General features: G+C 47.5%; 1 protein-coding gene across 1 annotated transcript; it reads right to left on the bottom strand.

The window, feature by feature from the left end:
- Window positions 1-2,524: 2,524 nt before the first annotated feature.
- On the bottom strand, window positions 2,525-11,518 carry LOC121542750 (protein MAL2-like). Its single transcript, XM_041852275.2, has 4 exons — window positions 11,025-11,518; window positions 9,584-9,754; window positions 5,154-5,333; window positions 2,525-3,194 (listed from the first exon to the last, which is right to left on the bottom strand). The coding sequence occupies exons 1-4, from the start codon at window positions 11,139-11,141 to the stop codon at window positions 3,123-3,125; spliced, it is 540 nt and encodes a 179-aa protein (XP_041708209.1). The 5' UTR covers window positions 11,142-11,518; the 3' UTR covers window positions 2,525-3,122.
- Window positions 11,519-13,162: the final 1,644 nt, after the last annotated feature.

Here is a 13,162-nt window from a genome sequence, read left to right as displayed (position 1 = left end):
GAAGGAGCACGAAACGTTGGCGTTTCCATGGTGGAGTGATGTGATGGGTCAGTGGCCAGCTGTGTGTCCTCTTCCTGCTGGCCGGAGGCGCCAGGGTTTTTAAGGCCCAGACAGACAGCTCAGTGTGTCTGCAGTAACACACTGTCCTCTGTGTCCCAAATGGCACCCTATTCCCTATATATTGCGCTACTTTTGAGCAGGGCCCATATATGACGCCCCCTATAGGCCATGGTCAAAAGTAGTGCACTAAATAGGGACTAGGGTGCCATTTGGGATCCATGTATTGTCTGTTCCTAACAGCAGGCCCGCTCTGCTCAATCTGGATACACACCAACGTTCAGGGGCGCTGAGCTTGCTGCCAAAAAGCAGATCAATGTCTTCATTGCCTCCCTCCTACAATGGAATGGCAGGAACTGTAACCATTTAATATTTAAACAAAGTTGTATCGATGTTTCTCTTGAAATTTAAGCTGACCTTTACATTTCAATTCCTTCCGTCCTCCACTCAAGATGTCCTCTTGGCAAATTAATTTCAGATATTTCAATATTCAATTTGTGCACTATATATACAAAAGTATGTGGACACCCCTTCGAATTAGTGGATTCAGGTATTTCAGCCACACCCGTTGCTGACAGGTGTATAAAATCAAGCACACAGCCATGTAATCTCCATAAATAAACATTGGCAGCAGAATGGCCTTACTGAAGAGCTCAATGACTTTCAACGTGGCACCGTCATAGGATGCCACCTTTCCAACAAGTAGGCCACACAAGCTCACAGAACGGCACCGCCGAGTGCTGAAGCGCGTTGCGCTTAAAAACCGTCTGTCCTCGGTTGCAACCCTCACTACCGAGTTCCAAACTGCCTCTGGAAGCAACGTCAGCACAATAACTGTTCGTCGGGAGCTTAATGAAATGGGTTTCCATGGCCGAACAGCCGCACACAAGCCTAAGATCACCATGTGCAATGCCAAGCGTTGGCTGGAGTGGTGTAAAGCTCACCGCCATTGGACTCTGGAGCAGTAGAAACGCGTTCTCTGGAGTGATGAATCACGCTTCACTATCTGACAGGAGAACGCTACCTGCCCCAATGCATAGTGCCAACTGTACAGTTTGGTGGAGGAGGAATAATGGTCTGGGGCTGTTTTTCATGGTTCGGGCTAGGCCCCTTAGTTCCAGTGAAGGGAAATCTTAATACAATTACATTCTAGATGATTCTGTGCTTCCAACTTTGTGGTAACAGTTTGGAGAAGGCCATTTCCTGTTTCAGCTTGACAATCCCCCTGTGCACAAAGTGAGGTCCATACAGAAATGGTTTGTTGAGATCGGTGTAGAAGAACTTGACTTGTTATGATGGAAAAGAGCCCCTTAGTTAGGCCTAAACTGCCACAACACACGTAGAGCGGTTCAGAAGACAGACTATAGGCTTTTGCTTGCGTCTAATGTGGGTCAGAGAAGCCAAAGAGGTCAAAAAGGTGGAGGTGTGTTAAAATTGACAACACACTGTCAATGCCATAGGTTGCACATATCTGAGAGGTTCCGAAGTTTCCCCAAGAAAGTATTGTGGGCCTGTGTCCCAAATGGTACCCTATTACTCCCTACAGATGGTACCCTATTACTCCCTACCTACATGTAGTGCACTCCATTTGACATTTTAGTCATTTAGCAGACGCTCTTATCCAGAGCGACTTACATTTTCTTACTTTGTCATACTGGCCCACCTTGGGAATCCAACCCAAAACCCTGGCGTTGCAAGTGCCATGCTCTACCAACCAGGGCCCAGGTCAAAAGTAGTGCACTATATAGGGAATATGGTGCCATTTGGGATGTACCCTGAGATATTTCCCCCACGTGTAGACACATTCATCTTAGTCCTCCTTATGGGTATAAGATTATGGGCTAATTTGTCTGATTTGGAGCCCAGGAATTTCACTGTAGGCCGCTTAAATAGGGTATTTAATGCATTCACCGACATCTAGGCTTACCACAGAACCACTGATTGATTGTATTTCCCTCTGTGGTAGGAATAACTGACTTGACTGCTGAATGCACTGTAATTACTGTAGGTAATATTGTATTAAACCTTGAATCACGTCTGAACTGAAGATATTCATCAACTGACACCCAAAACCCTGATGAAGGCCGAAGGCCGAAGCGCTTTCATCAACTGACACCAAAAACCCTGATGAAGGCTAAAGGCCGAAGCGCTTTCATCAACTGACACTGTCCTCCAAGAGGAATCTCCTCTTCAGTTCAAAGACTGCTCCTCAGTTCATGCACCTTGGTTGGACAGAGAGGCAGCGTTAACATTCCTTTCCCTTCAACTGACAAAGGCATCTTCTCCAACCACCTACAGTAGCCTTTAACCTCTGGGACATGCATTGGAACTGGCTCGGGAATAATCAGCAGGGCTGATAAGCCAATAACTCTCCCCCGCTAAAAGCAGTCTTTGTGAGAATAGTTCCCCCTTCTGGTGAAGCCCTGCTAAACTGGCCAAATACAAAAATACAAGTTGTATCAACAAGGTAAGAAAAGTTATTTATTTGTAAAAATGCATTTCAGAAATCACAAAAATATACATCAAAAATATATTCCAGAAAGGAGTCACACAATTTCATTAAGTGATTATTATGATAATTTGCTATGTAGTATGTTTAACATAGTTTTCCATGTTGCTCTTAAAAGTCTCAAAAGTTAGACATTCTACAAGGGGAAAATAACTATAGCATCACATATTGTTATTTAATCAGTTATAGGTCTCTTCTGATCCTGAGGGTTTAATTATTTTACAAGGAATCAAACACTAATAAATAAAATCTACAATATTGATCACAGAATTAAAAACATGTTGGCCTCAGAAACCAAAGGACTAATATATGAAATGCAACATCAGGTAACCTAACCATAACTCCTGATGTGATCTTATTACATGAGAGATACAACAAAGTGCTCCGTCTTGATCTCATAGCAAGAAATATAAACGTATCACTATACAGAAGTTCTCTTTAAATAATGTTGTTATACACATGTAATAAACAGACGACGTGACAATGTAATAAACAGTATGGTCGGAGTTTGAACTGTAATAATGTAACGGTTTTGTTTTCTTTCTTCTGTGTCACATCACATCTGCCACCTCCTGAAGCCCATGAACAAACTGCAGGCGTAGCAGAGTGTCACCACAAAGGCAAATATCTAGAGGAGAACCAGGACAACAAAAGGTTAGGCTAACTCACAGAAAGCCTTGAGCAATGACACCTAATGTAATACCAGCAGTTATGCATTGCAGCAAACAACAACAACATCACAACGGTATATCAGTGAACCAACTAGTAGTATAGAGAAGAATCAGGGGAACAATGGGCAAACATTAACGCATGGGATGCATAGGGCCTACAGCTCTATTTACTAAAAAAAAACATTGACTTAGATTAGGAGTTTCCTACAGAGCTTTTTGTTTGGTCTCCTTGGTAACGTGGTGTTCCGTTCTGAAAATAGCTTTGTGCAGTGTAGGAGCTACCAATACAGAAATGCAGGCTGCTGTCGGGTCGGAGCACAACATCCGTTCAACTGTCAACAGTTGAACACTGATTAAATGTAATACTACTACTACCTCAGCAAGGCTCCAAAAACATCCCCGTGTTACAGCAGTAACAGACCTGGGTTTCAAATACTAGAAGAATGAAAACATCTAACAGTTCCACAACAAAAACCTAATACACACAAATCTAAGTAAAGGAATAAGAATATATAAATATATGGATGAGCAATGTCATTATCAGAGTGGTATATGCTAAGATGCAATAGATAGTATAGAATACAGTATATACATATGAGATGGGTAATGCAAGATATGTAAACATTATTAAAGTGGCATTATTAAAGTGGCCAGTGATTTTCAAATCTGTATGTAGGCAGCAGCCTCTCTGTGCTTGTGATGGCTGTTTAAAAGTCTGATGGCCTTAGAAGCTGTTTTTCATTCTCTCGGTCCCAGCTTTGATGCACCTGTACTGACCTCGCCTTCTGGATGACAGTGGGGTGAACAGGCAGTGGCTCGGGTGGTAGTTGTCTTTGATTCTCTTTTTGGCCTTCCTGTGACATCGGGTGCTGTAGGTGTCCTGGAGGGCAGGTAGTTTGCCCCCGGTGATGTGTTGTGAAGACCGCACCACCCTCTGGAGAGCCCTGCGGTTGCGGGCGGTGCAGTTGCCGTACCAGGCGGTGATACAGCCCGACAGGATGCTCTCAATTGTGCATCTGTAAAAGTTTTTGAGGGTTTTAGGTGACAGGCCAAATTTCTTCAGCCTCCTGAGGTTGAAGAGGCTCAGTTGCACCTTCTTCACCACGCTGTCTGTGTGGGTGGACCATTTCAGTTTGTCAGTGATATGTATGCCGAGGAACTTAAAATGTTCCACCTTCTCCACTGCGGTCCCGTCGATGTGGATAGGGGGGGTGCACCATCTGCTGTTTCCTGAAGTCCACGATCATCTCCTTTGTTTTGTTGACGTTGAGTGAGAGGTTATTTTCCTGACACCACACTCCCAGAGCCCTCACCTCCTCCCTGTAGGCGGTCTGGTCATTGTTGGTAAACAAGCCTACTACTGTTGTGTCGTCTGCAAACTTCATGATTGAGTTGGATGCGTGCTTGGCCACGCAGTCATCGGTGAACAGGGAGTACAGGAGGGGGCTGAGCACGCCCCGTGTTGAGGATCAGCGAAGTGGAGATGTTGTTTCCTACCTTAACCACCTGGGGGCGGCCGTCAGGAAGTCCAGGACCCATTGGCACAGGGCGGGGTTGAGACCCAGGGGTCACACGTTTCAATGTCTTACTCACATCGGCCACGGAGAACCAGAGCCCACAGTCCTTGGTAGCTGGCCGCGTCGGTGGCACTGTGTTTTCCTCAAAGCGGGCAAAGAACTTGTTTAGCTTGTCTGGCAGCAAGACGTGGCTGGTTTTCCTATTGTAGATGGGCAGGGTTTGCAGTTCCGGGACTTTTCTATTGGTTTCTTAATCCAGGTAAACTCACACAGGCACATACAGTACGAAGTATTTGAATTACATTATCAAGTATTTGAATTGAAACACCGGTCTGATCAGTAAACCACATCCATTTGCATTACAGAAAGCCTTGAAATTTTGTGAAGGCGTACACTTACCGTAGCTGCGACGTTAATACTGTACTGTCTGTTGTCCAGGAAGGTGAGTATATTCCCACTAGGGGCTGTAATACATCCTGATAGGGAGATGTTAGGGGTACCTCTGGCAGCTGTAACTGCAGCCTCCAACACCAAGGCACTGAAGTAGAACAGCAGTGCTGTGAAGTGGTAGAGCATATCCTGCAATAAAGACGGAAAGAGAGGGTTATAAATATGGATTGAGAGTAGTCAGGTCTCTCTTGAATGCATTGAGAAAATCACCCGTGCATTTAGGAGATCTTATACCATGCTAATAAACAGATGTAGCCAAGGCAGGAACGAGCAACTCCAGTCCTTTGCCCTAAAAACACACCTGACTCCGATAATCAACTAATCATGGTCTTCAGTTTACAGTGCAATTAGTTTAAATCAGGTGTGTTGGCTATATGGCTGGGTAAAAAGTGTGACCCCAATCAGGCCTCCGAGGACTGGAGTTGCCCATCGCTGAGCTAAGGTAACGTTGTTGTGTAGTTAATGTTGCTTAGTTTGGAGACATCTTGATAACCAAGTTATAGCCTAGGGTCTAACCTTTAAAGAAGGGTTTCTTAATAATGGTCCCAAAGGTCCTTGTTTTTTTATATAGCATTACACAACTGATTCTACTAATTAAAGGTTTGACTACTACTACAATTACTACTACTACTACAATTACTACTACTACTACTACTACTACTACTACTACTGCTGTCACTACCACCACTACTGCTACTACTACTACCACTACTACTACTACTACTACCACTACTACTACTGCTACTACTACCACTACTACTACTGCTACTACTACTACTACTACTACTACCACTACTACTACTGCTACTACTACCACTACTACTACTGCTACTACTACCACTACTACTACTGCTGTCACTACTACTACTACTACTACACCACTACTACTACTACTACTACTACTACTACTACTACTACTACCACTACTACTACTGCTGTCACTACCACTATTACTACTACTACAACTACTACTATTACTACTACCACTACCACTATTACTACTACTGCCACTACCACTACTATTACTACTACTACCACTACCACTACTACTACTGCTGTCACTACCACTATTACTACTACTACTACTACTACTACTACTACTACTACTACTACTACTACTACTACTACCACTACTACTACTGCTGTCACTACCACTACTACTACTACTACCACTACTACTACTACTACTACTACTACTACCACTACCACTACTACTACTGCTGTCACTACCACTATTACTACTACTACTACTACTACTACTACTACTACTACTACTACTACTACTACTACTACTACTACTACTACTACTACTACCACTACTACTACTGCTGTCACTACCACTATTACTACTACTACTACTACTACTACTACTACTATTACCATTACCACTACTACTACTACTACTACCATTACCACTACCACTACCACCACTACTACTACCACTACTACCATTACCACTACCACTATCACCACTATCACTACTACTACTACTACTACTACCATTACCACTACCATTACCACTATCACTACTATAACTACCACTACTATTTCACAACCATAAATAGATGGAATAGGACGGAAGACATCCCACTCTCTCTCTTTTTCTGGTTCATATCCAGTCAATGAACTAAGCAGACCAGTCCCAGCTGCTAAAGCATTGGTGCCTATGGGAGAGTCACCCCCTTAAGCAGACCGGAACTGACCATTTTTTCCCAATGGTAAACAGCCTGAGTGGGACATCTTCATTTATCCACCGTCTTTGATAAATACTTAAAGACTAGCAATCAAGCACATTTATTTCAGGAAAGTTTCTAGTTGATTATTGGAAACAGGTGTGTAGTGCTAGAGGCAAAAAAACAAATTGTTACCACTTTGGTCCCATGAGCAGTATTACGAAACACTAATTCAAAGAGCTAGTGCTGCTATTCTAGTACCACCGATTCAAAAGAAAGTCACCCTTGATTCAGCCTTGTCTGAGGACTCAGTTCACAGTGTTCAGTTTACAACGTCAACAGAGAGATAGGGGGGGGAGGGGGGTTACAGTAAGAGACTGGCTGCCTCCGACATTGCACCCTATTCCCTACATAGTGCACTACTTTTGACCTACTTTTTAAGCTGAGCCCTTACGGACGCAGCCACAGACACCGTTCTGTTGACGATGGGGACTCAGGGCCCACAGACTGGCCACTGTCTGGTGTGAGCTCACTATTCCCTCAGTGGCTGTGTCAAAAGCTATGTTTTCTCATTGTCTGTGAGATGACAACACACACACACACACACACACACACACACACGCACACACACACACACACACGCACACACACACACGCACGCACGCACGCACGCACGTGCGCGCACGCACGCCGCACGCACGCACGCACGCACACACACACGCACGCACACACACACACACACACACGCACGCACACACACACGCACGCACACACACACACACACACACACACACACACACACACACACACACACACACACACACACACACACGCATGACTACATTTAACGAGAAGAACTGGAACCTGGTGGGTCTGAGGCTACGTCCCAAATGGTACTCTATTCCCTATATAGTGCACTACTTTTGACCTGGGCCATTTGGGACGCACCCGGTGTCAGTTACTGTACTGCAGCTTGTACTAAAGGTAGTACCCTTCAAGTCAACCTCTAGTGCAGTCAGGCATTAGTAGTTCATGTGTAAGTGTGGCAAAGTCTCGTTTTGGATAAAAGCGTCTGCTAAAAATGGCAGAAATATTACTAAAATATGAAAGTGTTAATACGTGTGGAAAAAGCATTGTGGGATACATTAAGCACAGTAGCATTAACAGCAGATCTGGGATCAGGGCCAGTAGCAGTAACAGCAGATCTGGGATCAGGGCCAGTAGCAGTAACAGCAGATCTGGGATCAGGGCCAGTAGCATTAACAGCAGATCTGGGATCAGGGCCAGTAGCAGTAACAGCAGATCTGGGATCAGGGCCAGTAGCAGTAACAGCAGATCTGGGATCAGGGCCAGTAGCAGTAACAGCAGATCTGGGATCAGGGCCAGTAGCAGTAACAGCAGATCTGGGATCAGGGCCAGTAGCAGTAACAGCAGATCTGGGATCAGGGCCAGTAGCAGTAACAGCAGATCTGGGATCAGGGCCAGTAGCATTAACAGCAGATATGGGATCAGGGCCAGTAGCAGTAACAGCAGATCTGGGATCAGGGCCAGTAGCATTAACAGCAGATCTGGGATCAGGGCCAGTCTGCCTCCTATCACCCTATCTGTCCTGCCTGCCTTTTCTGTCTGTCTGCCTATCTGTCTGTCTGCCTGCCTATCTGTCTGCCTATCTGTCTGTCTGCCTGCCTAGGACTGTTGTTTTTCAATAAATGAATAACTGAAGACGGTTTTGCATGATGGCTCACCCACCACATGCAGTGCGTCCTTGCCGTTATAATGTGCACTAGGCTCTACCCTGTTATTATAAAGTTACATGGCTTTAAGTTTCTTGACAGACTAGTAGAGCAAGCTCTCTAATGTTTCAGTGTTTCTGGTAAGTTTTGATACCTGCATCTGTAGAGACACCCCTCATGACTAAAGTTGTGTTGAGATCATACTCATTAGGTGTGGTGCAGAGTGTTTAGCTCTGTTTGTCATTTGACACCCACACCTGTCTTGGGAAAGACATCCTCTGTACTGTAATTAGGACTATCACAGAGCGGGATTGTTCTACACCTGTAGTGACATGACACTGAATTGAACATCCTTTCAGGAGTTTAGGGGGAACTGCCATGGCGTCGGCAGCATTTGAATGTGGCACCTGAAGAACACGTAGCCTGTTTATTCTAAGCTATTGTGCTTGTTTTGCAGGGGATCTCCAATTCATCGGATTCAAATAGCAAATGTCCAGACTGAGGACTACTATTTGTTTATCATTTGAATTTTGTTAGTGCAGAGGTGGAACTAAACTCTGCACCAACCAGTAGCTCTCCAGGACTGGAGTTGGACAGCACTGAAGTGATAAACCAAACAGACCAGGAAGACTGGAGTTGGACAGCCCTGAAGTGATAAACCAAACAGACCAGGAAGACTGGAGTTGGACAGCCCTGAAGTGATAAACCAAACAGACCAGGAAGACTGGAGTTGGACAGCCCTGAAGTGATAAACCAAACAGACCAGGAAGACTGGAGTTGGACAGCCCTGAAGTGATAAACCAAACAGACCAGGAAGACTCTACCTCTGATAAAGACGTCATGTGACGTTGAAACGTCAGTTTACCTGTGTATATATGATTGTAAGAAGATCTGTATCTCTGCCGGTTTTTCAGTGCTCCAACCTGTTTACCAAGAATGAGTTGTTTTTGTGAAGTGTTGTCACTAGACTCACCATAAGGTTCCAGTCAGTGTTGATCCTGTCAGCCAAGCCCAGGAGGAAGAGGAGGAGGTACACGGTGGAACAGAAGAACATGGTGAGGGAGACAAACATCACCCAGCCCTGTAGCAGTGGCACGGGCACGTTGGAGGAGGCCACCAGGATCCATACCAGCCCTCCAAATATCTGGAAGAACCGAACGGAGAAGATTTGTTAGACAAGTCATCATATGCGAGACTGATTGATATTTGTGACATAGTAAATGCTTAACAATTTCAAGACTGTTTGACCAGACTGTGTGATCTGATCATGACATGAACGTCAGTTTATTTCAAACGCGTCCTAGACCTGACACAGGGTCTGATTTCTATTTGTGAAAAGGAGTCGGCTGTTATTGAACTGAACACAGAGCATCTATAGGCCTAATAGCTCACTGCTATAAGACTTAGCTGGAGAACAGTTGTATCTATTTTGTCGTTCACTTCACAATGACATTGACGTCATTTAGCAGACGCTCTTATCCAGAGCGACTTACAGTTAGTGAGCACATACATTTTTTCATACTGGCCCCCCCCTGTGGGAATCGAACCCACAACCCTGGCGTTGCAAACGCCATGCTCTACCAACTGAGCTACACGGGGCCATACTGACTACAGTATGTTCAGTTGCTTATCACTAATGCACTATCAGATTGTACCATAGGGAGTTGCCTGTATGCAGTTAATAAAACACGGCCCAAGTTGTAAGGTTCTGTATTTCTTTTCTTAGTCAACCATGTGTTCTTGAACATAGCCCTGTTTCTTTGTGTTCTTGAAAGTAGCCCTGTTTCTTTGCGTTCTTGAACGTAGCCCTGTCTTTTATTTTTGTTCATTGATTTCACCTGTGTTAGTTACTCGTCTGGTCTCATCAGCTCCTTATTTAGTTCAGTTCATTCTGTTTGTGCCTTGTGAGGTATTGTTCGTTCTGACTCTACTAAGCCTTTTTCTAGCTCGTTTGTGAGAACCAATTATAGCCTTCAGTCCTAGTTTTTGATTCTCCTGCCTGTTTGCCTACTACCTGTGTATGACCATTGCCTGCCTGTGACCACGATTCCTGCCTTTTGCCAAGGCGAAATAAACACCTGCCGCGCTCTGCGCGTGAATCTACACCTTTTCCTCCCTGAGTATTCATTACACAAGTACAGTAATGACTGAACCTCCATTACTATGAGGCTCCCTGCCTGGCGCCTCTGATACTGGTATACATAACTAAATGTACGACGATAAGACGATGAAAAAGCTAATCCTAAAGCTCAACTGAACAAAATGAACTAAGCAGAATTAATAAAGACTATCGATTAGACCGCAGTTTCCCAATTAGGCCTACTTCAAACAAGGGTGTAACCAGAATCAATCTTACCACCGGTGATGTATTTGCTTACAACACTCGTAGTCAGAAATAGAGATGCGACACTCACAACTTCCAAGCAGATCAGTGCACCGGAGTACGTCCTCAATATTTGTAGTCCCAATGGCAACGATATCGTCGGCGCTGGGAATGCTGTCGCCGCAGGATTCGTCGCTGGCTCCGACATCCTTTCCGTCTTGTATCTCGACAAAGGACACCAACTCAGGCAAATTATTCTGCAGTCATGTGTCCCTAACTGGTCTAACAGGTGCACGGCCACTCCTTTCACTTTATCCAACTCTACCCGCCCGCGGAGTGGAGGCAGTCGCAGTTACCGCAATACCGCACCTCGATCTCTCGCTCTATCTCTCTGTCGCAACTCGCTAAAGATGAATCCGCTACAAATTGAACGTGCCTGACAAAATGAGAGATAGGCCATACAATACAAACAGGTGGACTGTTGATAGGCCAGTTTAAAGTCAATATTAGTCTAGCAGAGGAGGAGGAAATTCCAAGGTGAGAGGAGTCTGAGATAGGGAAAGGGAAAGCGCAGATGTGATTTGCAATCTGAAACAGCTTCATGGTGTCGGTAAATAATTGCACAACTTTAAGTGTTTACTCAGGAACCATGACCCACAGTGAAGCCTCACCAAATGGCACCTTATTCTCAATATAGTGCACGACTGTTAGAGTGCCATGTGGGGCGTTAGGGGGCCATGTGGGGTGTTAGGGGGCCGTGTGGGGGGCGAAAGGGGGGTGTTTGGGGCGTTAGGGGGCGTTGTGGGGCGTTAGTGGGGCGTTAGGGGGCCGTGTGGGGAGTTAGACGGTAGGGGGCCATGTGGGGCGTTAGGGGGCCGTGTGGGGAATTAGGGGGCTGTGTGGGGGGTTGTGGGGCGTTAGTGGGCCATGTGGGGCGTTGTGGGGCGTTAGGAGACCATGTGGGGCGTTAGGAGGCCATTTGGGGCGTTGTGGGGCGTTAGGGGGCCGTGTGGGGCGTTAGGGGGCCGTGTGGGGCGTTAGGAGACCGTGTGGGGCGTTAGGAGACCGTGTGGGGCGTTAGGAGGCCATGTGGGGCGTTAGGGGGCCGTGTGGGGCGTTAGGGGGTGTTAGGGGGCCTGTGGGGTGTTAGGGGTAGGGGGCCATGTGGGGCGTTAGGGGGCCGTGTGGGGCGTTAGGGGGCTGTGTGGGGGGTTGTGGGGCGTTAGTGGGCCATGTGGGGCGTTGTGGGGCGTTAGGAGACCATGTGGGGCGTTAGGAGGCCATTTGGGGCGTTGTGGGGCGTTAGGGGGCCGTGTGGGGCGTTAGGGGGGCCGTGTGGGGCGTTAGGGGGGCCGTGTGGGGCGTTAGGAGACCGTGTGGGGCGTTAGGGGGGCCGTGTGGGGCGTTAGGAGACCGTGTGGGGCGTTAGGGGGCCATGTGGGGCGTTAAGGGACCGTGTGGGGCGTTAGGGGGCATGTGGGGCGTTAGGGGGCCTTGTGGGGCGTTAGGGGCATGTGGGCCATTAGGGGGCCATGTGGGCCATTAGGGGGGCATGTGGGGCCATGTGGGGCGTTAGGGGCATGTGGGGCGTTAGGGGGCATGTGGGGCGTTAGGGGGGCCCCGTGTGGGGGCGTTAGGGGGGCGTTAGGGGGGTTAGGGGGCCTGTGGGGCGTTAGGGGGTGTTAGGGGGGCCGTGTGGGGCGTTAGGGGTGTTAGGGGGCCTGTGGGGCGTTAAGGGGTGTTAGGGGGCCGTGTGGGCGTTAGGGGTAGGGGGCCTGTGGGGCGTTAGGGTGTTAGGGGGCCGTGTGGGGCGTTAGGGGGTGTTAGGGGGCCTGTGGGGCGTTAAGGGGGTGTTAGGGGGCCGTGTGGGGCGTTAGGGGTAGGGGGCCATGTGGGGTGTTAGGGGGCCTGTGGGGCGTTAGGGGGCCTTGTGGGGCGTTAGGGGGTGTTAGGGGGTGTTAGGGGCCTGTGGGCGTTAGCGGCCCGTGTGGGGCGTTAGGGGCCTGTGGGGCGTTAGGGGGCCGTGTGGGGCGTTAGGGGCATGTGGGGCGTTAGGGGGCCGTGTGGGGCGTTAGGGGGGCCGTGTGGGGCGTTAGGGGGCCGTGTGGGGCGTTAGGGGGCCGTGTGGGGCGTTAGGGGGCCGTGTGGGGCGTTAGGGGGCCATGTGGGGCGTTAGGGGGTGTTAGGGGGCCTGTGGGGCGTTAGGGGGTTAGGGGGCCGTGTGGGGCG

This window comes from Coregonus clupeaformis, unplaced genomic scaffold (genome assembly GCF_020615455.1).
Source record: "Coregonus clupeaformis isolate EN_2021a unplaced genomic scaffold, ASM2061545v1 scaf0146, whole genome shotgun sequence".
NCBI lineage: Eukaryota > Metazoa > Chordata > Actinopteri > Salmoniformes > Salmonidae > Coregonus > Coregonus clupeaformis.
This window is presented reverse-complemented; position numbering and strand designations above follow the sequence as displayed.

What these genes read in the sequence shown, in the direction of transcription:
- LOC121542750 (XM_041852275.2), bottom strand. Translation starts at nt 11,141, where the DNA reads ATGTCGGAGCCAGCGACGAATCCTGCGGCGACAGCATTCCCAGCGCCG. An exon ending in CACTGATCTGCTTGGAAGTT is followed by an intron (nt 9,755 to 11,024) that starts GTGAGTGTCGCA and finishes CGGTTCTTCCAG; the next exon opens with ATATTTGGAGGGCTGGTATG. An exon ending in ACACTGACTGGAACCTTATG is followed by an intron (nt 5,334 to 9,583) that starts GTGAGTCTAGTG and finishes TCTTTATTGCAG; the next exon opens with GATATGCTCTACCACTTCAC.